Raw genomic sequence first — 23,053 nt, forward strand, 5'->3', positions numbered from 1 at the left:
TGAGAGAATGAAAAGGCAAGCCACAGACTGGGAGAGTCTTTGCAAAACACATTATCTGATAAAGGACTGGTATCTAAAATACATAATGCATAAAACTCAACAATGAGAAAACAATCCAATTAAAAAAATGGATGAAAGATCTGAACCTTACCAAAGAAAATATACAGATGGCAAATAAGCCTATGAAAAGATGCTTAACATCATATGTCATTAGGGAAATGCAAATTGGAACAACAATGAGATACAACTATACACCCATTAGAATGGCAAAAATCCAAACCACTTACAAACCAAATGCGGGCGAGGATATGGAACAACAGGAACTCTCATTCATTGTTGTCAGGAATGTAATATATTACAGCCAGTTTGGAAGGCATTTTGGCAGTTTCTTATAAGACTAAATATATTCTTACCATATGACGCAGCAATTGTGCTCTTTGGTATTAACCCAAATAAGCTGAAACTTATATTCATGCAAAAACCTGCACACAAATGTTGACAGCAGCTTTATTCTTAACTCTGAAAGCAACCTAGAGGTCCTTCAACAGGTGAATGAAAAAATAAACTGGCACATCCATAACAATGGAGTATTATTCAATGATAATAAGAAATGAGCTATATGAAAATACATGGATGAAACTTAACTGCATTTTATTAAGTGAAAGCAGCCAGCCTCAAAGGTTAGAGAATATATAATTCCAACTATATAACATTCTAGGAAAGGCTCACAGGGAAAGGCTCATAGTTTTTATGAAGGCAGTCAAGAGATCAGTGGTTGCCAATGCTTGCATCAATAGTGAACTCTAAGGTAAACTATTTACTTTAGTTAATAATACTGTATCAATATTGGCTCATCAAGTGTAACAAATGTACCACACTCATGCAAGATGTCAATAATATGGGAAACTATGGGTGTGCTGGCAGTGAGGGGATATAGAAGAATTCTGCATATTTTGTTCAATATTTCTGTAAACATTAAATCTACCTGAAAAAAACAAAATCTATTAATTTTTTTTTTTTAAAGATTTTATTTATCTATTTGAGAGAGAGAGAATGAGAGATAGAGAGCACTAGAAGGAAGAGGGCAGAGGGAGAAGCAGACCCCCCTGCTGAGCAGGGAGCCCGATGCGGGACTCGATCCCGGGACTCCAGGATCATGACCTGAGCCGAAGGCAGTCGCTTAACCAACTGAGCCACCCAGGCGCCCCAAAATCTATTAATTTTTTAAAAATAAACCACAAAGATTGACCTAATGTATTGAAGAACATTTTGAATTTATTTTAATTAAAACTGTTATAAACCCACTTTCCCCTACCTACTCCCATTTTGTTCTGCTTTTCTGTTAATAATGTTTACAAAAATGTTTACCCATATAAAAAGGATTTATCCAAGGTGCCTTCCAGAATTACTCCTTTTTTTGCATATAGAGGTAAATTATTCTTCATAAGAAGTAGGAACATATTTCTTTCATTTATTAATCCAATTAAAAATGATTAGTGCTAAACTAAAATTCCCAACCAAAATTCCAAAGATGAGCAAAACAAAAGCCTGTGGAAATAAAACGATAAAGAACAATTAGAGTATTTTAAACCTCCACCTTCTCCAATAAAGTATGTTATAGTTCAAAATCCATTAACTTTCTTAATGTAGATAAAATAGTCAATTATAAAATGACAAGTTATTTCTTAAAACAGAATTCTTAAAAGAAATAAACAAAAGCTAACCTACCCCAAGCTTTTTCCATGAGAGAAAATCCTCTCTGCTAAGTTTAAGATAAAATAGTCCTGGGAATACAAAAATCAAACACGTTGATGTACTGGAACCTTTGAGCAGGAAAAAAAAAAAAAAAAAGGGTATTGTCAGATTCAGATGTGAGGCTGGATGACAATTTTACCCATTTTGTTATATGGGATTTTTTGAAACAGAAAACTTACCAATTATACCAAATACATTCTTAATGTCAGGAACATATAATGCAAGTAAAACAATGATAATATTGACTGCTAGAGTGATCAAAGAATGGCGAATCCATGAGAATGGAAAGTTGGAGAAAAACATCATCATTAAAGCTTTCCTTGCCTGTATAACAGAAAAAGAAACAGATTTAAGCAAAGAAAAAGTGTCAAAACCAAAATACCTGCTTAGGGAAACACAGGTACAATACAGTAACCATGACATTCTTGCCCCCTACACCATTTAGATTTTTAAAATATAGCATAAACTATTATTAAAGTGTTTATGACTCATAAACTAAGAAATATACCTTTCTGTGTGAGCGTCATAAAAATTATTTTGCTTCAATTCTTGAAGAAACGTTCACATTCAATTTCTCTAGGTTGCATACTTTTCAAAATGACCAACAATAACACTGTGTGATGAGATCTCAATCATTTTCATTAAATTCACACACAGAAGAACAAAAGGTTAAAATAGAAAAAGAGGTCATGCTATGGGAAAGAAACATCATTTACTATTTTATTTTATATTATCTGTTTCATAGCATGTAAATATAAAAACTAATTCATGACACATCCCCCTTCATACACTGCCACCCCCCCACCCCCCGCGCCAAGGCACGCCTGGCAGAGCAGTTCACACAAGGAGTGGGCCAAAGATCTTGAAGGCCCAGTTCTTAGGGAGCTCACTGTTTAGGGGTTCAAGACATTCATGCAGAACCATTCATACCTAAAGCCTCTGTTTCCATTTTCTCAGAAATTCTTAAGATTCTTACATATGGCAACTAAATGCAGAATGAAGATCTGATCTGCCCCTTAATTATAATTCTAGAGCAAATAAAATATTTTGACTAGGATTAAATTAGAATGTCTATGTGAAAACAAATCTACAATAAACCAGAAGGAGCTTATTTTTGCTGACTTGACTTTTGCCTCTTCATGCACATTCTTTTGAAAACAGAATACAGAATTAAAGAGGGGGAAAAACCCAAAACTTTAGAAGAACCATAGTCTCTAAATTGGAAACAATGCTGTGGGAGAGCATAAATCTAAACTAAATCTCAAAAAGCACAAATTAGCTTAGTGGTTCACCGTTATTTCTGTGCTTTCATGGGGCCATATGCAAGTATGAGGTCTTTGATCAATTACTTGACAAATGAATAAGATATACAAGACTAGATGTGATTCCAACACTCTAGTCTGCAAAGCATTAGTGTTGCCATATTAGGGAGCTGCTACATTAAGCAACAAGCCCTTTAAGAATACTTACAGGGAAGTGGATTAGAGGGACTGTCAAAAGCACAGCAAATAGTATGCATAACTTCACAGTCATGATGACAACATCATGGGGCAAGTATGTGCTATAACCTTGCAGTAATTCTGACGCCACTTTGTCTGTCAATTAAAAAAATAATAATAAGGACCACATTATAAACTACTAAGATGTCAGTAACAGCAAAATTATTTTTCTTGCACAAATAGATCTTAACAAATTTTGGATTTTGGAACCTTTGAGCAGGAAGGCCTTTTCCCTATCCTATGAAACACAGAGACATTAGTTAAATATCTTCTTGAAAATTACAATCTTAAAATAAAAAGTATTTATATATAAAAGAAAATTACAATCTTTTCTTTTAAACCAGAAACCAGCACAGGCAGAACCTCTAAAATTATGACAATGAATATATACATATATAGTTATCTCTTTACAACTTTTCTATAATCTGAAGGTTTTGAACATTTATGTTTGTTTTGTAAGGTGCTTTCACATGTATTACTGAAAGTGTATCACATGTTTCCTTCCGATAACAATTAAGACAGGTAGCTAGGGTAAGAAATATTAACTGACTTGCCCAAGATCATACCACAAAAAGGGGAAGAGCTTCGCAGAGCTATACACCCCAATTTTTTTGGTGCCAAAGCCAACACCTTTTCCTCAATACCACAATGTTTTCTAGAATCTTACACTTCCGGGCATATTGCCTGCTTCATCAACATTTCATCTGTAGATTCCTCTTTCCTAAGAAAATGCAGTTGTAGGGAAACGCTTACTCGGCAAGCCAGTGTGGTAGTCAAGGGCAGAATGTGTACACACTGACCAGGCTTTGCTCCATGCTGTTCTTCCAGTTTCACAATATCTTCTGCACCCCCCGTCAGACAGGGGCATGAAGAGTGAGCGCTCTCAAGAGCACTCCATATCCTGCCTTGCAGGCAAAGATCAGTTTGTACTTAAAATCGAATGGTGCTTTTTAAATTTGAGAGTAATATGTATTGGAAAAGATGCTTTGGAGGAAATAAAAAAACAAGGATCTTAAAATATAAAGGAGCAATAAGATGCACACACCCATATAACAGAAAGTGGATAAACACAGATACACACGTAAGTGGCAGTAGTCATTCTGAACAAAGAGCTACGGTGATTCTGAATAGGGAAAGGTAACTATGACTTTGGGATGAGCAAGCAGGAAATCCAGGGAGGCTTGGGGAGAGTCATCATGGTCTAGAGAATAGCAGGAAGGTAGAGGGCCCTGAATTCTGGGACTACACAGACTAATGTTCAAATTCCTCTACTTATTAGCACCTTAACTTCTCTGAGTCTCTCTGTTCTTACATCTGCAAAATGGGGACAATAATATTTTGACCTGTGGATTACTGAGAGCATTAAATGAGTTAACGTATGTGTGGGGAAAGAGATTTTCTGTCAGAGCAAGAAGAGCACAGGCAGAAGCCCAAATGTAGCAATGAGAATATGCATCTAAGAAAATGAGTACCCAGTGGTACTACAGTGGCTGGAAGAGGATGTGCTAGAGAGCAAAGACAGTAGTGGGTGATATGGCCAGAAAATGCATTTACGACCCAGGAGCAGGGCTCTTCACAGGTAAACCCTATGAAGTGGGCCACAGAGACGCAATGACTTATGAAGATTAATGTATTATGATCTGAACTAAGCACGAAGAAAAAGATACCCAAAACAGAAATAACAGGAGGTTACTGTCATAATCACTGAGAGGTAATGAGAAACTGAACTAGACCAGTGATAATGGAAATGGGAGAGAAACTAATTGTCTAACATATGAAAGAACTACTTTACACGATGTGAGACTAGTGGACTAAAGTAAGAGATTAAGAAGAGCCAGGAAAGCTGGGTATTATTTCCAAACCTGAGATATTTGTAAGCCTTTGAAAAAATATGGCAAACTCTTTTATTTCCACTTTCTGAGTCATGAAAGTGAGCTATTAACACTTAGTGCTTAACAATTTTGTACTTTTAAAATAGTCTGGTTATGATGTAACATTTGGGCATAGGCCTGGCTCCCCAGAGGAACACTTTTTCTCCCTCACCTTATGACACTTTAACATCTATAAAGAGCCAGTACTATTAATCCAGGTACATACTTATAGGTCCCTGTAATCTGACAAAATTTAGATATTAACTAAGCTTTGGGAGCACTGGATAAAAGGATCCCAAGCAGCTCCAGAAGCCTGAAGAACTAGATTTATTATAAATTCAAAATATCTGTTACATATCCGCTTTCTACTTTCCCAGGATGAAAACACTTCATCTGAGACAGTCAATTCTGTGTTCTTAGCTGAGCCTTAACATATGTAAGGGATAGAGTACAACACACTTCTCTGAATTCAGACAAATCTCTATAAATCTCAGTAAGGATATGACAGTGATCTCTGCAAGTTATATATACTATTACATCAGCCATATGAAGTTTATACAGATTACCATAGAGTAGCAGAAAGATCACTGGATTAGGATTCAGGAGACATGCCACTAAATGTGTGACATGTCACGTCACTTCTCTGGGCTTCAGCTACTCATTTACAAAATGAGTTGAAGGCCTTAACTTATGACTAGCCCTTGTGATAATTGCTCAATCAACAATTTTTTTCCATAAGACTGAGAGCTACTGTTATCTCAATAGAAATATATCATAAAAGATGTTCCTTAATTATAATTAACAACCCCCCACAAGCTAATGTAAACAGCAAAATCAATACCTGAATTCTCTTTTATCTTTGGAGAAGGAATTACTTTTATATCATTCTTCTTATCTATCACCCACCTATGATGAGATTTTTCTTAGATGTGTACTTCTCCATTAGAGAAAATGTGGATACTCTGAAGAATTTGCAGTGGATTAAGTCAGAGACAACATTAACAGCTTTACCTGATAACAAGGACAATCCCTGTGTAGGAAATACTTCACTTACATAATGAAAATGTTTAGCCTCTGTGTTCACGTAACAACAGATAGATAGGTATATAGGTAGGTAGGTAGGTAGGTGAAGACACATAGATATGCTTGGAGCTTAAGTGAGCCAGGTTTTTCCAAAAGCTCACTAACAAAAACTTGGGATGAAGGAAATCTCGGTTCTATTGCATAATTCCTGAGGAGGCAACATGATAACAAAAACACTCACTCTGGAGAAAAGTCAGAACTGGATTCAAAGCCCAGCTTGTTATTCATTAGCTGCAGGTATCTGGCTGGCTGAACCGCTCACCCTATGTGAACCTATACCTTGTAGAGTTGTAAGGATTAAATTAAGCAATGTATATAAAATACTGGGCATTTACATAGTAAATGTTAGCTCAATAAATGTATTAGTATCCGTCCTTCCTCCACTTTCCTTTCAATCTGAGCTTTCTTAAAATTTAGTACTGCATCTCACAGTAATTTACGTAACTATTCCTCAGCAATCCTGGAGATTGGCAGGCCATCTGTGGCTTCTTCCAGACAGCTATTTATCCATAAGGTGGAGGAAGAGGTCTATTTTTTGGATTTTTTCTCAAAGTTGAAGATCACTAAATAGAAGAGTATTTGTGCCAGGTGACAATTTTACTTTAGAAAAATATACAGCTATTCTGTTATACTAAGTTTTTGCTGAATCCCAACAGAGAACCTGCTACAGTATCTTACTGATCTAGAAAAGTCTTATTGAGCTCAAGTCTGTACAAAAATTTACAAACCCAACAACCAAAACTAGAGTTTATGTAGTTCAAGAATCCTGCTTCATCAGCAATGATCAAAAAAGCTTAACCATCTGCCTTAATTTTCTTTGTAGTGTATCCAGCAGGGTACCATAGTCATGTTGGAAATAATGCTTTTCCTGATGGTGTACACAGAGCTCTACTATACTACTCTTATCCTACATCAGTATTAAAATGCAAGAGCAGATTTAGATTAATGAATGGCCTTTATTACTGTTAAAATAGCACAGAGATAATAAGAAAAGGACTATATGGCAATTATAATTTTCTCATACTCTGAAAACTCCAAGATCATACTCATAACATAGTACTATAGAGTTACCATATTTAACTTAAATTCCATTAAAGATAGTGAGAAGTAAAGGGCTGAAAAACTGAACACCTGAAATTATAAAATAACTACAACGCTAATGATAATAATAATAGTAACCATCAGTAGTAGCTCTCCTTTGTGGAAGACTGCTATGTGCCAGAGACTGTAACAGGCATGTTACACATACCTCATTTCCTTCTCAATACAACTCCACAAAATTACCCGTCACAGATTAGGAGACGAAGAGATTACAAAGGTGAGCCTCCTGTTCAAGGTCATAGAGCAGAGTAGTTATCTGTACCACATTGGATTTCAAAATCCATACTCTTTCCACTGGGATTAGGAAAGGGAGCTGGTTTAGTAAAGGCAGCTGTGCAAGTAAACGTTGTCCAAAAACTTGTCAGACTTGGAAAAACTCTGGGAGAGAAGCAAAGTGCCACTGAAGTAATCATGGCCATCTAAGACCTGCAGCATGCGCACAAGGCTATCAACCATGAAATAAATCAGTCATAACAGCTAAGTATCACCAGAGTAGTAACTGCCATTTACTTGGAGAGTTGTTATAAAAGCGCTCAGAAGCTGAAAAATGTAATCAAGAATTGACAAGTTGAGTGCAATTTGTTATAATGGCTTTGTCTGCAAATTAAATATGTTTGCAAATTAAAGAGACTACGATTTTTTTTCTTATTCTAGACTTTTAAGTTTCAGTTTTTCTTGAGGTTCTTTTCAGAACAGAAAAAAACATACCAAGCAGGCAATTTTTCAAAAATAAAAAAAAAATTACTGTTATTTTAAGAATTTAAAACAATCCTTTGGGGCGCCTGGGTGGCTCAGTTGGTTAAGCAACTGCCTTCGGCTCAGGTCATGATCCTGGAGTCCCTGGATCGAGTCCCGCATCGGGCTCCCTGCTCGGCAGGGAGCCTGCTTCTCCCTCTGACCCTCCCCCCTCTCATGTGCTCTCTCTCTCTCATTCTCTCTGTCTCAAAAAAAAAAAAAAAAAATCTTTAAAACAATCCTTTACAAAATTTATGGGAAAAGATCATGGTGCATCATAGAACACACATTGCCAAATTGTGTGAATTAAGTCTGAAGGCAAAGATCTCTGATATCTAAGCGTACAACTATAACCAAGTGTAAACCCTTTCCTTTCGTAACTTGTTCTTTTGCAATTAAGATGATTGATTCTCCCAACCTCCCAAACTGAACTAGAGTCTAACATATTGAATTCTCAATTAAAAAATAAAATCATTGGGCGCCTGGGTGGCTCAGTCGGTTAAGTGACTGCCTTCGGCTCCCTGCTCGGCAGGGGGTCTGCTTCTCCCTCTGACCCTCTTCCCTCTCGTGCTCTCTATCTCTCATTCTCTCTCTAATAAATAAATAAAATCTTTAAAAAAAATAAAAATAAAATAAAATCATTATTGCACATTTTTTTCTTGTGGAAAGACAGCAATGTCCCTGAGCTTTATTTAGGTGTTTAAGAAAATTTTCATACGAAGTTATTAATCTTGAACTTGATCCACATTTATTAAAAGAAAGAAAATCAATTTTTGAAGATCCATAAAGTTACTACAGTACTGCACTGAATTCCAGCAGCCTAAACAAATTAACTTACTAATGAAAGGCAGAAACAAAGTCTATCTTCAGGTGTGAGATCAACTATAGAATAATTTCTTTTGTCACTGGTAGTTAAATAATATACTTACCATAAAAAGTGAGGTACCCAAAGAGTGCAGATATAAAATAAATGAGAAAACTTAAAGCAATTGCTGTGTGGGTTACATTTTGCATTCTTTTCTTTGAAGGACTAAAAGACAAAAATGGCAAAAGTAGAAACTATGATCTGAATGATATATATCTAAAGAAACAAATATCTCCCAAGCTAGCCAAGAGGATTCCTTAATTGTTCAAGACCTACTTTATTAATAACTATATATTAGAATTTCTGATTTGAAATTACTGCACAAAGATTATGCTTCCAGGAAACATTCTCAAGTTGGACAGAACTAACTCTCAGTTGTTTTATTTTATTTTTTTTCATGTCTGTAGATATTTATTTTTTCAACTTCAGGGTATTTATTAAAAATATTAACAGGGATCACATTAAATTTGTATATTAACTTGGAGAGAATTTACATCTTTACCATACTGAATTTTTTTTTTTTTTTATGTTCAGTAAGCCAGCATATCAGTTGTTTTGTTTTAAACTAACACTTAGGGGCACCTGGCTGGCTCAGTCGGTAGAAGAGCATGTTTTGGGGTTGTGAGTTCAAGCCCCACACTGGGTGTAGAGCTTACTTAAAAATAAAATCTTTAAAATAAATAAATAAACTAACACTTAGTTTCCCAGTGATGGGAAAGAAGGATTCATAAAGGAGAATGTCATTCAATTTGAAAGTCTAAGTAAAAAGAAATACTTAATACACTTAAAATATTTCAGGATTCTATGGTACCTTTGAAGTTCACAGTATATTGGCAATACTGAGGTATGGCAGAGAAATGAAAAAGCCATGGTAGGTATGGCATAAACACTCTGGAAAAGAATTTAAAAAGATGAAATTATTAAATGCTATCCTGTTGAAACCACTACTCCATTTGACAATAAACTCAGTTCTTAAAAAAAAAATCAATTTGGTTAAATTTATTTCATCTTTCACGAATCATCTCTTTATAAAATAAGGGTGTTTTGTTTGTTTGTAAAGAGATGCATGAGTATGGTCACCAACGAATGTTTTACTTGATAGTTGGACTGCCTGTGCTAGCCAGAATATTTCTTGGCTGGCTTCTATACCATGTTGGGAGTACCATCAACTGAATCTAAGGGAATACTGAAAATACTAATCACATCTTACCATCTTTAACTAGGATCTGTTTCTTCTTTTTTTTTAAAATATTTTATTTATTTATTTGACCGAGAGAGGGAGCACAAGCAGGGGGAGTGGGGGAGGGAGAAGCAGCCTTCCCGCGGAGCAGGGAGCCTGATGTGGGGCTCGATCCCAGGACCCTGGGATCATGACCTGAGCCGAAGGCAGACGCTTAATGACTGAGCCACCCAAGTGCCTCAACTAGATCTGTTTCAATGGGAATGAATATGATATATTCCCGACTAACAAATTCTTAAAGATCCATTGGAATACAGAAACATAAGTGTTTTTTTTATTAGAATACTTAAGAGCCAGAGGAAGTTATAAAGCGAACAAAGTCATCATCTAAGTGAAAATACTGTCTTTATAAAATGGGTGGTGATGATTTACTTTCTCTTTTCTACTATAAAAAGATTACCCTCGGAGAGCCTGGCTGGCTCAGTTGTTAAGCGTCTGCCTTCGGCTCAGGTCATGATCCCGGGGTCCTGGGATCAAGCCCCGCACTGGGCTCCCTGCTCGACGGAGAGCCTGCTTCTCCCTCTCCCACTCCCTCTGCTTGTGTTCCCTCTCTCGCTGTCTCTCTGTCAAATAAACAAACACTTAAAAAAAAAAAAAATTACCCTCTAATTAACAGCTTTAGGCTTTTCAACAAAAATTCCAGATGACTGAAGGAAGACCTATCTTGGGATATAATGCCTCCTAAAATATCTGAAGGGAGCTGCAAAGGAAAGCGGTAGCATTTCCTGAGGCTGGATTAGGGGAATGAGAGTTTAATTCACAAATTCTCTTTCATATATTGCTCAATTTCCTGGCTTGTCAATTACTCCACCTAGATAGATCTTTAAGGCAGACAGCCTTTACCATGTAAAGGATGTGGTAATCTCCCTTGTGGAGTCAGAGAGACATTTCTCATTGAAAAACTGGGGATAAAAAGGAAAATTCTGCATGGAGGACTTAGCACACTAACATGCTACACTAATAGAGTTGTACAAGAGTGGAGGAGATTCTAGTATCTGGGACTTGGATTTCAACAGAATCAAAAAATGTAGATGAAGAAACTTGCGGCAACAGGGAAGACTGTGGGCTCTTCTAGAATGGTAGAGTAGAAATCATCCATATCACAGTTCCTGTCTCCTCTGCCAATACTCAGGGGCTCTTAACAGACATTTCCAGTATCCTGGTTCTCAGAGATGGCAAGGAGACTTGGTCTTCTAGTCTCCACTCCAAGCGTCATAAATTTCAACTTTGGAATGTCAGCCAGAATATATATTGGCAGCACTCAATTGCTGGTCCAATGATGAAGCTGTTTAGCTACAGACCGAGGTTCTACTCACAGGGGAGGAGTTTTTGATATAATTGGCTATTTAGCTTTACAAGTCCAGAGGGCAACAGGAAGTCTGTATCCACAGAGGACCTTATTGGCCAGACCAGACATTTGGTAAATCTGTTCTTTTGGGCAGTGGCCCATTTAAAACAGGCTCCATTTAAAAGTATGCCAAAAAAAAAAAAAAAAAAAGGTGGCTGTTTCATAATGGGCCACCCTGTGTTAAATAATATTATTCTTCTGGTAGGCAACCCTATACTTAGCATTTTCATGAAAATTAATTAGTTACAGGTACAAAGACCTAAGAGACCCTGTTACACAAATCTCTTAAAACTTGAAATGTGAAAAATCAACCAAAAGTATCTGTTAATAACTTACACACCTCTTTGGAGAAATGAAAGAGCTTTGGTTTACAATCATCTGTAGCATTTGAAATCTGTTTAAGAGGATTGAGGGGAAAAAGAGAAACCAACAGTCATTAAAAATCAGAATACATCAACAAAAATGATGTATTTATTATTAGTAGGCTTTCAAATAAAAATATTTCAAAACAAAGTTCCAAATTGCAATATAGCCATTACTTTTTCATTAATTAGGGAAAAAAATCATTATTAGTCTGATTTTTTCTTTTTAGCTTAAAATAAAAAGAAACAAAATATAAACTATTACCTGGAAGTATTGCCCTACATAATTTAATGGCAGAGGACAAGGAATGGACCATTTTTTAATCATCACCTGTAAAAATAAATAGAATCCACACTCAAGATTATTTCTTATAAAATTCATGACAAGGCATTGATTTCAAACAGGTCAGCATTATTTCAATTAAACTAATACCATACCAAATAATAGCTAATAGAAGATTCTTTGCTCATATTATCTTTTTCCAGTTAGAATGGGTCATCCTTTAACATGGATACCTATCGTGAGGGGAGAGGGGATGCTTTATATCTATTTAGTGGGGTTCTCCCCCATTAAAGACAGAGAGTATTCTCATGTCAACTGTCAACTTTCCAAACCCGAAAAGCACCAAGGCATTAAAAAAAAAAAAAAGTACAACTCTAAATGGGAACCTGATGTTTTTAGTGACAATGGTATAAAACTACGGCTATTTGTGGACCTGGCATCAGTAGCAGATCGAGAAATATTAATAGTAGTTTGGGAGATGGCCACAGGCAGAAGTAAGTAAAGAACTTATGCAAAGCAGGAGTTCTGATGGAGAAGTACTGTCCTGCTGGCTTTTTTCAGACTTGCATTAGTTTTAGTAAATGTATATAAAGCGGGCTAAGAAAAGAGCACATAGCTAGCGAGATCTAGCTGGTAAAAAGAAATTTTTAAAAAATTAAAAGAAATCCAGAGGGATGTTATTTCCCTGAAATAATCAATGCAAATATCTCGGGATTTTACTCTGGATTGTGGCCATCCTTCTCCTAGACCTACAGCTGCGGTCGTGTGGACATTACCATGTTGCAGTAGTTTTGGGGCACATAATTATTCTGTAAATATTTGCTCCAGGCTGGAACCCAGCATACACAGGGGCAAGGGAGAATAAAGGAGGCATTTGTCCTTAGCAGGAGACCAATAAGGAAATACTAGTCCTATTCCTATTTGGTATTTATCTAGTTTTGGATTTTAACTAATTCAAAACAAAATTTTATATACTGATAAAACAAATCTAAGGAAAACATACACTTTTAGAATTAAGTTAATGAGTGTTAGAACTAAAGAATTACTCTTAATTAAAACCCTCATCAAGGAAAAAGAAAAAGAAATAAAAGGGTAAACTGAGCAAGTTGCTTGGACATTGGACATTTATTTCAATATGAAATAAAACTAAATGGTCAACTTACCAAGAGGAAAAAAAATTAAAAGCAATGATTTCACATCTGTTTTCTGATATGTTTTCAAAAAAAGGATGAGGATGGGGCAGGGCAGAAGCTAGAGCAGCACGGTTGTCACTGGTCTCTCTCCTGGCCCGACTCCAAATGCAGGTTGCACATCTCCCCCTTCCTAACAGTGGTGGGGTGGCGGCAGCAACCATATACTGAGCACTTGGGTACCAAGTACTTTGACAAGGTTGGAATGTGAGCTAGCTCATTTATTTTATCAGCTATTCTTACTTGGCTTGGAAATCAAAATATTTCAAAACAATGCTCCAAAATACAATATAATGATTCTTTCATTCATTTTCAATGAATTCCTAGTTAATGAAAAAGTCATTAGCAGTTTGGTTTTATATTAATATAAAGTTCAGTTACTATAGCTAATTTCCCTGCAGAGACCAATCCTAAGCCTAAGCCTGCCCAGTAGGATGGTGAGATGTGCTGTTCTATAACGCAGAGTACAGCATGGGAATAGTAAGATACCCAACAACGAAGTGTAACAGGGAGTCCTTGCTTCCGTTGAAGACAGAACATGGTAAGAAGACAACTCCAGGGGTTAGAAAGACAAAGGGAAAAACAATTCACTTGTGTAAAAGGCCCTTCCTTCTCTCTGTCCTAAGTTCTTCCCATCTTTCAAGGCTCAGGTCAAGTTTAATTTCCTTCTCTCCTGTCAACTGCTGTGATTCTTATTCTGAAGCAAATAAATCAATGCTTAATTAGGTACTGTCTATATTGTTGTCTATTTTTTTCCAATTAATTTTTCTCATCTCCCCTATGAGATTGCTAGATCCTTATGAGCAGTGTCCACAAATCTATCTGAAGCACCAATCATGCCTCACTCAGTGCTCAGAACAAGCAAAGCTTCTGACTACAAACCATCCAAACTGTTTCCTACTTTGATTACTGGCTTACTAAAATATTACTTAAGATACTAATCTGCATTCAAGACAGAACTTTTGGAAAGAATGGCAATCCATTAGTTTTCTGAAACGGACCAAAAAAGGTAAATCTATCTGGTTACTGTCATTCTTGACCCACTATTAAAATAAAATGAATTTTAAAAATTTTAGATATTTCAGAGGGGGGCAAAATTTTATGTTAAAATTTTTAGGCAAAATAAGGATCTGGGGCAACAGATAAGACTGTAAGTTTTGGGGTGCCTGGGTGGCTCAGTTGGTTGAGCTTCAGACTCTTGCTCTCAGGGTCGTGAGTTCGAGCCCCATGTTGGGCTCCAAGCTAGGCCTGGAGCCTACTAAAAAAATAAATAAAATAAAAAAAAAAGACTAAGTTTTGCTTTCCATCTGGTGGCAGGCATCAGCTCAAAGGTCAGCCAAGATGGGCACTTACAAGTCCATCCAGGAGCTATGGAGGAACAAGCAGTCCCATGTAATGCACTTTCTTCTCGGCGTGTGCTGCTGGCAGTACCCACGCTGTGTGTGCTCCACAGGGCTCCCCCAGGCCCCCAAAGCAGGCGGATAAAGCGTGCAGACTGGGGTACAAGGCCAAGCAAGGTTATGTCATATATCAGATTCACTGTAGTGGCCCCAAATGCTGTTCCTAACGGTGAGACCTCGAGCCAGCCTGTCCATCACGGTGCTAACCAGCTAAGGTTTGCCAGAAGCCTTCAGTGGGTTGCAGAGGAGTGAGCTGGATGCCACTGTTGGGCTCTGAGAGTCCTGAATTCTTACTGGGTTGGCAAAGATTCCAGGTACAAATTCTTTGAGGTTATCCTCATTGATCCATCCCATAAAGCTATGAGAAGAAATCCTGACAGCCGGTGGATCGCCAAACGGGTCCACGAGCACCGGGCGATGCCAGGGCTGACATCTGCCGGCCGCACAAGCCGCGACAAAGGCTTCCAGGTTCCAGCAGACTATGAGCGGTTCTTGCTGTGCTGCACGGAGAAGACACGATACTCTCCAGCTCCACTGTGTAAGTAACGTTTGGAAAATCCTTACCTAATAAACAGTTGGGCTCAGGCATGGCTGCTCAAAAGTGTTCTTTGTCTGTTAAAATGAGTTGTCTGCAGATTGTTCCATGAACGTGTTGTCAAACTACGAAGTGATGGTGTGTCTTGTTTCTAATAAGATAAACACTTTTGTCTTTGCTTTACGTCATCAGGGAGTGTATATGCCAGTGTTTAAAATGCTGTTTGGTATAATAGGTGTAAAATAAATCCTGTAAAAGTGGAATGCAGAAGCTAGCCATCTCATCTGTGGGTGCATATAATGAAACCTACAGCTTCACTGGGGTGATGTAATGCTCTGCTGGTTTACTCCCAAATGGTTGTTTTTAGGGGTTTGGTAAGAACAAACTTTTTAAATTGGATTTTGCTTGGCAATGTGAAGAACATTCAAATCCCTTATCATGATCATATGCAGAATAATAAAGTTAATTAACTAGGGTCCTCATTTTTAGGTTTAATCCAATATTCCACTTAAGTAACTGCTGCTTTTGAAAGAATAGTTCAAAAGAATGCCACCATTTTTAGAAGAATTGAATAAACCCATTGTAAGAGGGTTCTCTTACAAATGAAAATAAATCCTGCTTAACCTAAGCAAAATTGCCTTGATCTCCACAGTACCACTGAGGTTCACATAAAACATGGAGGCTTCTGATTCTATCCCATGACTCCATGGGATCTGTAGAATACCGAATTCCATACAAAGCAGTCAGTATAGTATTTACACCAGTGTATATTAAAACTGTAGAAACTGAACATTAGGTAAATGAGAAGATTTTACCTTAAGACTTGTAAGCTAGTAACCAATGCTAGGATTGGGAAACTGGTAGCCATCAGATAACCTTTTACATGTGAGGATAAAAAATTAAAGTCAGCTGTGATCAGAATTTAAAAAAAAACCTGTAAGTTTCGATTTACATTATTTGGAGAGTGTAATTTAAGAAAGTAATAGATTTCTGGACTGATTTTTAAAAAAATTTTTATATTAAGAATTTTTTTTAAATGTAATATAGATATTATATAGATTTATAAATACATATTGACAAAATAGTAAATGGAGCGAGCCATTGATACAATTCCAAAAAGTCTGGGTTGATATATACATGTTTCCTTTCCCTAACCATTATGTATTTCAAAACCTAATTATTTAGAAAGTCTAAAATAAAAGTCACAATTAAAAGGAACATTTTTTAAAAAGTCTTCATTGTCCCATTGTAGATCAAATTTAAACTGTGCTCAGAGGTAAAAATCTGAGCAGATGGTTTGTAAAGCATTACAATAAGTACAGAATAAGGGCATTATGTCCATATGACTGCTACAGTAAGAAATCTGCATCAAATTTAAGAGTATCTGCCATGACAGAAATGAATATTGTGAAAACTACAAAAGACATATCGTATCAATATATTTCACATGCTTCAAACTACTGGCTATAAAAACCAAATTATTCTTACCTATGCAATGCTTGGATTGCCAATTATCTGTGAGGAAAAAATTCAGTGTTATCTAGACTGATTCTCTTTCACATCCATATGTTCATTTGCATACAAAGGTCATTCCTAGCCAAAAAGATGCTTCTCACAGTTTATGAAACTGGACTACTTTCTAACACCATATAGAAAAATAAATTCAAAATGGATTAAAGATGCTTAATTAGGATTAAACGTGAGACCTAAAACCATAAAATTCCTAGAAAAGAACACAGGCAGTAATTTCTCTGACATCAGCCATGGCAACATTTTTCTAGACATGTCTCCTGAGGCAAGAGAAATGAAAGCAAAAATAAACTATTTGGACTACATTAAAATAAAAAGCTTTTGCACAGTGAAGGAAACCACCAGAAAAACAAAAAGAAAACCTACTGAATGGGAGAAGATATAGGGGATATCCAAAATACATAAAGAACATATACAACCCAATGTCAAAAAAACAATCCAATTAAAAAATGGACAGAGGGGTTAAAGAGACATTTTTCCAAAGAGGACATACAGATGGCCAACGGACACATGAAAAGATGTTCAGCATCACTAATTATCAGGGAAATGCAAATCAAAACCACAATGAGATATTACCTTACACCTATCAGAATGACTAAAATCAGAAAGACAAAAAATAACAGGTGCCGGTGAAGATGTAGGAAAAAAGAACCCTCAGGCACTGTTGAAAGGAATGTAAATGGTACAGTCACTGTAGAAAATAGTATGGAGGTACCCCAAAATATTTAAAATAGAAATACCATATGATTCAATATTCCACTACAGGGTATTTACCCAAAGAAAACAAAAACACTAATTCAAAAAGATATATGCATCTTTATGTTTATTAAAGTACTATTTACAATAGCCAAGAAATGGGAGTAACCTAAATACCCATCAACAGACAAATAGATAAGGAAAATGGATGTGTGTGTGTGTGTGTACACAATGGAATATCACACAGCCACAAAGAAGGATGAGATAGTGCCATTTGCAACAATACAGACAGACCTAGAGGGTATTTTGCTAAGTGAAATAAGTCAGACTGAAAAAGACAAATACCATATGATTTCACTCATATGTGGAATCTAAAAAAACAGATGAATTAAAAAAAGCAGAATCAGACCTATAAAAACAGAACAAACTGGGGGCGCCTGGGTGGCTCAGTCGTTAAGCGTCTGCCTTCGGCTCAGGTCATGATCCCAGGGTCCTGGGATCGAGCCCTGCATCGGGCTCCCTGCTCGGCGGGAAGCCTGCTTCTCCCTCTCCCACTCCCCCTGCTTGTGTTCCCTCTCTCGCTGTCTCTCTGTCAAATAAATAAATAAAATCTTAAAAAAAACAAAACAAAAACAGAACAAACTGATGGTGCCCAGAAGAGAGGAGGGAAGGGGGTTGGGCAAAATGGATAAAGGGGACTGGGAGAAACAGACTCCCAGTTATGGAATGAATAAGTCACAGAAATAAAAGGTCCAGCATAAGGAATATATAGTCAGTGATACTGAAATAGCATTGTATGGTGACAAATGCCAGCTACCGTTACGGTGAGCAAGGCATAATGTACAAACTTATCACATCACTATGTTGTACACCTGCAGCTCATGTAACACTGTGTCAACTACTCAAAAAATAAAGTACCACTGCAAAAAAAATCCATTTATGGTAAGAATAACTGTTGTCTCCCTTTTCCATGTGGAGCCTAAAACGTGTATGTTCATGGATGTTACCTAAACTCCTTATGGTAATCATTTTGCTATATATGTAAGTCAAGTCTTTATGCTGTACACCTTAAGCTTATACAGTGCTGTATGTCAATCATATCTAAATTAATTGAAGGGGGGAAAAAGCATATGTTTGATTCATTTACTTCTAAGATAGAAGTCAGATAATTTGAGGTGGGGAGGGCAATCATTTTTAATGGTGATAAGTTCAACAAATGATTAAATGTAAACACTGTTAAGTATTTTAGTTTTAAGAGCATCCATTTAAGTATTTCTGTACACTAAAACCAGGGTGACTTCCACTTCATTTAAATAATCTAAAGTTGCTTTATCTTTGCATCCCAGAAGAGAGTTCAACCTAAATTAAATGCATCCTAGATTGTTGTGACAGCTTGAAAATCTGGCTCTATAATATGGTTTAACTACTGGTGTGTTGTGTTGCTCCTTTGGGTAGCATTTTCTTTCACTCATTTTTCAACAACAAGGAAGAGCTGAATCACATACACACCCAGTATTATACAGAAATAAACTGATACACACACCTACACAAAGAATTAAACTTCATCTAAGGTTTTAACAGAATCAGTGTGCTCTCCTTTCTAGTTAACCAAAAGAGATACTGCATTTGGAAGGATGCTCTAGCTAAGCCTCTTCAAAATAGATACAATAAAGGAAATAATTTTGTGGAATAAAAGTGCTTTTAATAACATACTGAAATAAAACTCTGACAGAAAACAGAGTTAAAAGAAAAAAAGAAGACATTAACACAATAAGTTCAATTTCAGTGAGGAGATAAGCAATATGCTATATTTTAAACTTACCACAAGAGCAAAGAACACCATAAAGAAAAATGATAAACTACTTGTGTAGCCAAGAAAGCCTGTAAAATAACAGTAAAATAAAAAGCAATTTATAAGGAAAGTGATCCTAACATACAGCTAAAGCTATACATCTTGGGCATGTTTTCCATTACAGTGCTTGGTATCTGGGGCTTAGGGCTGAGAATAAAAACATTCCAACTATCTGTCACAGATCATTTATGCAGCTCCGTACAGCAGAAGTGGAACTGGCTTACCACTAATGGTACACTGGGAGGAAAAGCTGCTCTTTAATGTTCCACTGTAAAGATTTTATTTTAGTGGGGCAGACAAAATACTACTGCAAACCAAGTAATAGGCTAACTAGGCAAGGCTGAAGGCTGAACAACCTAAAATAAGTCCAAGTTCAAAATTTTCACTGCTACCACCCTTCTGCTAAAAATGTGGTACTGTGAAATTTAAAAGCCCCTTAACATTATTTTCTTTCTTCCTTCCTTCCAAACAAAAACTGTCCTCTTCTCTAAAGACTTACCTATTTTAGGAAGAAGTGCAAGAGGGAACACAATGCCAACACAAATGATTATTAGTAGTGTTTGTCCATCGAGATACCAAGACCTATTAGAAAAAAAAATAATAATCGTATTTTAGGCCCAGGAATCCAGTGCTCGTGTTTGCGCACACACACAGTTATAACCATTACAACCATCCACTAGGAAAAGCCTACTTCCTTTCATTAAAATATGTTCTTGTGAAATCCTGTTACTCTTATTGATGAATTTATATTTAAGAAATGTATCAAAACAATGAGATGCCATTTTCCAACTACCAAATTAGCAAGTATTTGAAAGTAAGATAATGGTCATTGTTGGTGAGAAGTGACAAGGTGTACACAACAGTGGTGAAGGTAGGGGTGCCTGGGTGGCTCAGTTGGTTAAAAGTCTGGCTGTTGTTTTTGGCTCCTCATGAAATCAGGGTCCCGGGATTAAGCCCCAGGGTCAGCCTCTGTGCTCAGTGGGGAGTCTGCTTAAGGATTCTCTCCCTCTTTCTCTGCCCCTTCCCCCTGCTCGGGTGCATGCACTCTCTCTCTAAAATAAATAAATAAATCTTTAAAACTGGTGAAGGTAAAAACTGTGTATATTACCTTTCTGGAAAGCAATATGGCAAAAGATACTGAAAAACTTCAAATATTTAACACTTACAGAAGACTATTAAAAATAAACAATCAGGGGGTGCCTGGGTGGCTCAGTTGGTTAAGTGTCTGACTCTTGACTTTGGCTCAGGTCATGACCTCAGTGTTGTGAGATAGAGGCCCTAGACGGCTCTGTGCTGGGTATGGAGCCTGCTTAAGATTCTCCCCCATCGCCCTCTGCCCGCCCCCACCCCTCCCTGCTCATGTGCACTCTCTCTCAAAAAATAAATAAATAAATAATCAGTTGGGGCGCCTGGGAGGCTCAGCCAGTTAAGTGTCTTGACTCTTGATTTCAGCATTTCAGCCCAGGCCTTAATCTCAGGGTTGTGAGTACAAGCCCTGCACTGGGCTCCATGCTGGTTGTGGAGCCTACTTAAAAAAAAAATAATAATAATAATAAACAATTCCCAACAAGGACAAAAATATTTGTAAAAAGATGTTTACTGAAAACATTTAAAATATTGAAAACTGGAAACAAATAGCTAAGACCACAACAATTTTTAAAAACAAATTATGGGACTATGGGATGATCATAAAAAAGAAAATTTTACAGGTATAATAATGAATAATATAATGATATGAAAACATCCTAAATATATATAGCATGATTAGCAATTCTGAGGAAAAGTGGAAAAGAACTGCAACATACTGATAGCCATCATCCCTGGGTGGCAGAATGATGGGTAAGTTTTCTTCTTTACAAAGTTTTCTATATTTTTCAAATTTTCAAGAAAGAGCATGAATTACCAGGAAAAAAAAAGTATTACATTTTTCATATAAAGGCATTAGAATACTAAATGAAAAAAAAGGTAAGTTAAAAGTGTGATGATGTATTTGATTACTTAAAAAAACTGAATGAACATTAACAAAAAGGTCAGAAGGATATTCTTAAAATACCAGAAGAAGATATTTCTATGTGGTAGCAATATGAGCAATTTTTATTTTTCCCTTGTTTGCATATAGATGGTTTCAATTTTCCAATATAAATACATGTGTGGAACTTTTAAAAAGTTAGAGTTAATTCCCCAAGAATTTAACAGTAAAGACTTCACTTTAGTATGTAAAGGACAGACAATTCATGAAAGAAGTATAACTAGTAAATACACATGAAGAAAAGTCCAATCTCTGGTGCTAATTAAAGAAATAAATATGAGGCTGTTGAAATTAACCTAGTAAAATGATTTAAAAAGTAATATTGAAGAATGTGGCATAACTGGTCCTTCAGGCATTGCTAGTGATCTTGTCCATTAGTACTACTTCTGGAAAAACAATGACATTATGTAGAAAAAGCAATAAAAACATGGTAATCTAAGAAAATAAATATAATATAAAAAATTCTATGTGCATGAAGCTATGAATACAACATTACCATAACATTAAGAAGCAAGCTGGAGGGAAGTTCTATATATTTAACAATAGAAAATATTAGGCCCATAAAAGCATATTCAGTGGAATGCTATGCAGTTTTTTTAAAAAAAGACAATTTAGTAAAATGGAAAATACTAATGATAAAAATATAAAATATGTGGTTATTAACTATGTTCTAAAAAGCTTTTTGAGAAAAATTAAAAGGAAATAAAACAACAATGATTAGGTAAGAGATGGTATTACATATGATTTTTATTTGCTCTCTTTTCTAAATTTTCTATAATCATTTTTCACTGAAACATATACACATATACACAATTATAATAGTAACAAAGTATAATTAATGTCTATATGGCAGCTGGAGCATCAAAGACAATAGGGATTATTTTTTCAAATCATTTGGCAGATACTCTCCGAGTTCCCAGCTGGTGAAAATGCATTCTCTTTTTCTACCAGGTAGCTAAAGTCACCCACTGACATGTTAAATTAAGAAAATGGATAAATTCCTAGAAACATACAACATATCAAAATCATGAGAAATAGAAAATATGAACAGAGCAATAATGAGTAAAGAAAATGAATCAGTAATCAAAAATTTCCCAACAAAGAAAAGCCCAGGACCAGATAGTTTTACTGGTGAATTCTACCAAATATTTAAAGAAGAATTTATGCCAATCCTTCTCAAACTCTTCTAAAAAAACTAAAGAGAAGGGAACACTCTCAAACTCATTTGACAAGGGCAGCATACTCTAATATGAAAGCCAGATAAGGACACTATGAAAAAAGAAAAGTACACATCAATATCCCTGATGAATATAGATGCAAAAATCCTCAACAAAATATTAACAAAATGAATTCAATGGCACATTAAAAAGATCATACACCATGATTAAGTGGAATTTATCCCTGGAATGCAACGATGGTTGAACATATGCAAATCAATAAATGTGATATAGCATATGAATAGGTTGAAAGATAAAAATCATATGATCACCTCAACAGATGCAGAAAAAGCATCTGACAAAATACAATAACTTTTATAACAAAAGTCTTCAACAAATTGGGTATAGAAGGAACATACCTCAATATATAAAGGCCATATACAACAAACCTACAGCTAACATCATACTCAAGAGTGGAAGGCTGAAAGCTTTTTCTCTAAGATCAGGAACAACACAAGGGTG

At 36.1% G+C, this 23,053-nt stretch overlaps 1 protein-coding gene across 4 annotated transcripts in view; it reads right to left on the reverse strand.

Annotated features, from left to right (window-relative positions):
• Positions 1-1,428: 1,428 nt before the first annotated feature.
• The window catches only part of SLC38A6 (solute carrier family 38 member 6), a 61,979-nt gene continuing 40,354 nt past the window's right edge, over positions 1,429-23,053 (reverse strand). For all 4 annotated transcript variants that reach the window (XM_034993187.1, XM_034993186.1, XM_034993188.1 and 1 more), the window contains exons 7-16: positions 19,845-19,927; positions 19,316-19,374; positions 12,125-12,190; positions 11,838-11,891; positions 9,721-9,800; positions 8,974-9,074; positions 3,226-3,350; positions 1,935-2,079; positions 1,729-1,823; positions 1,429-1,548 (exon numbers count right to left, since the gene is read on the reverse strand). In XM_034993187.1, the coding sequence (XP_034849078.1) occupies positions 1,468-1,548; positions 1,729-1,823; positions 1,935-2,079; positions 3,226-3,350; positions 8,974-9,074; positions 9,721-9,800; positions 11,838-11,891; positions 12,125-12,190; positions 19,316-19,374; positions 19,845-19,927 (889 nt within the window). In that variant the 3' untranslated portion in view covers positions 1,429-1,467. The remainder of the gene's footprint in view (positions 1,549-1,728; positions 1,824-1,934; positions 2,080-3,225; positions 3,351-8,973; positions 9,075-9,720; positions 9,801-11,837; positions 11,892-12,124; positions 12,191-19,315; positions 19,375-19,844; positions 19,928-23,053) is intronic.

The sequence above is a fragment of the Mirounga leonina genome, unplaced genomic scaffold (assembly GCF_011800145.1).
Source record: "Mirounga leonina isolate KUSES-001 unplaced genomic scaffold, KU_Mleo_1.0 Mir_82, whole genome shotgun sequence".
Lineage (NCBI taxonomy): Eukaryota > Metazoa > Chordata > Mammalia > Carnivora > Phocidae > Mirounga > Mirounga leonina.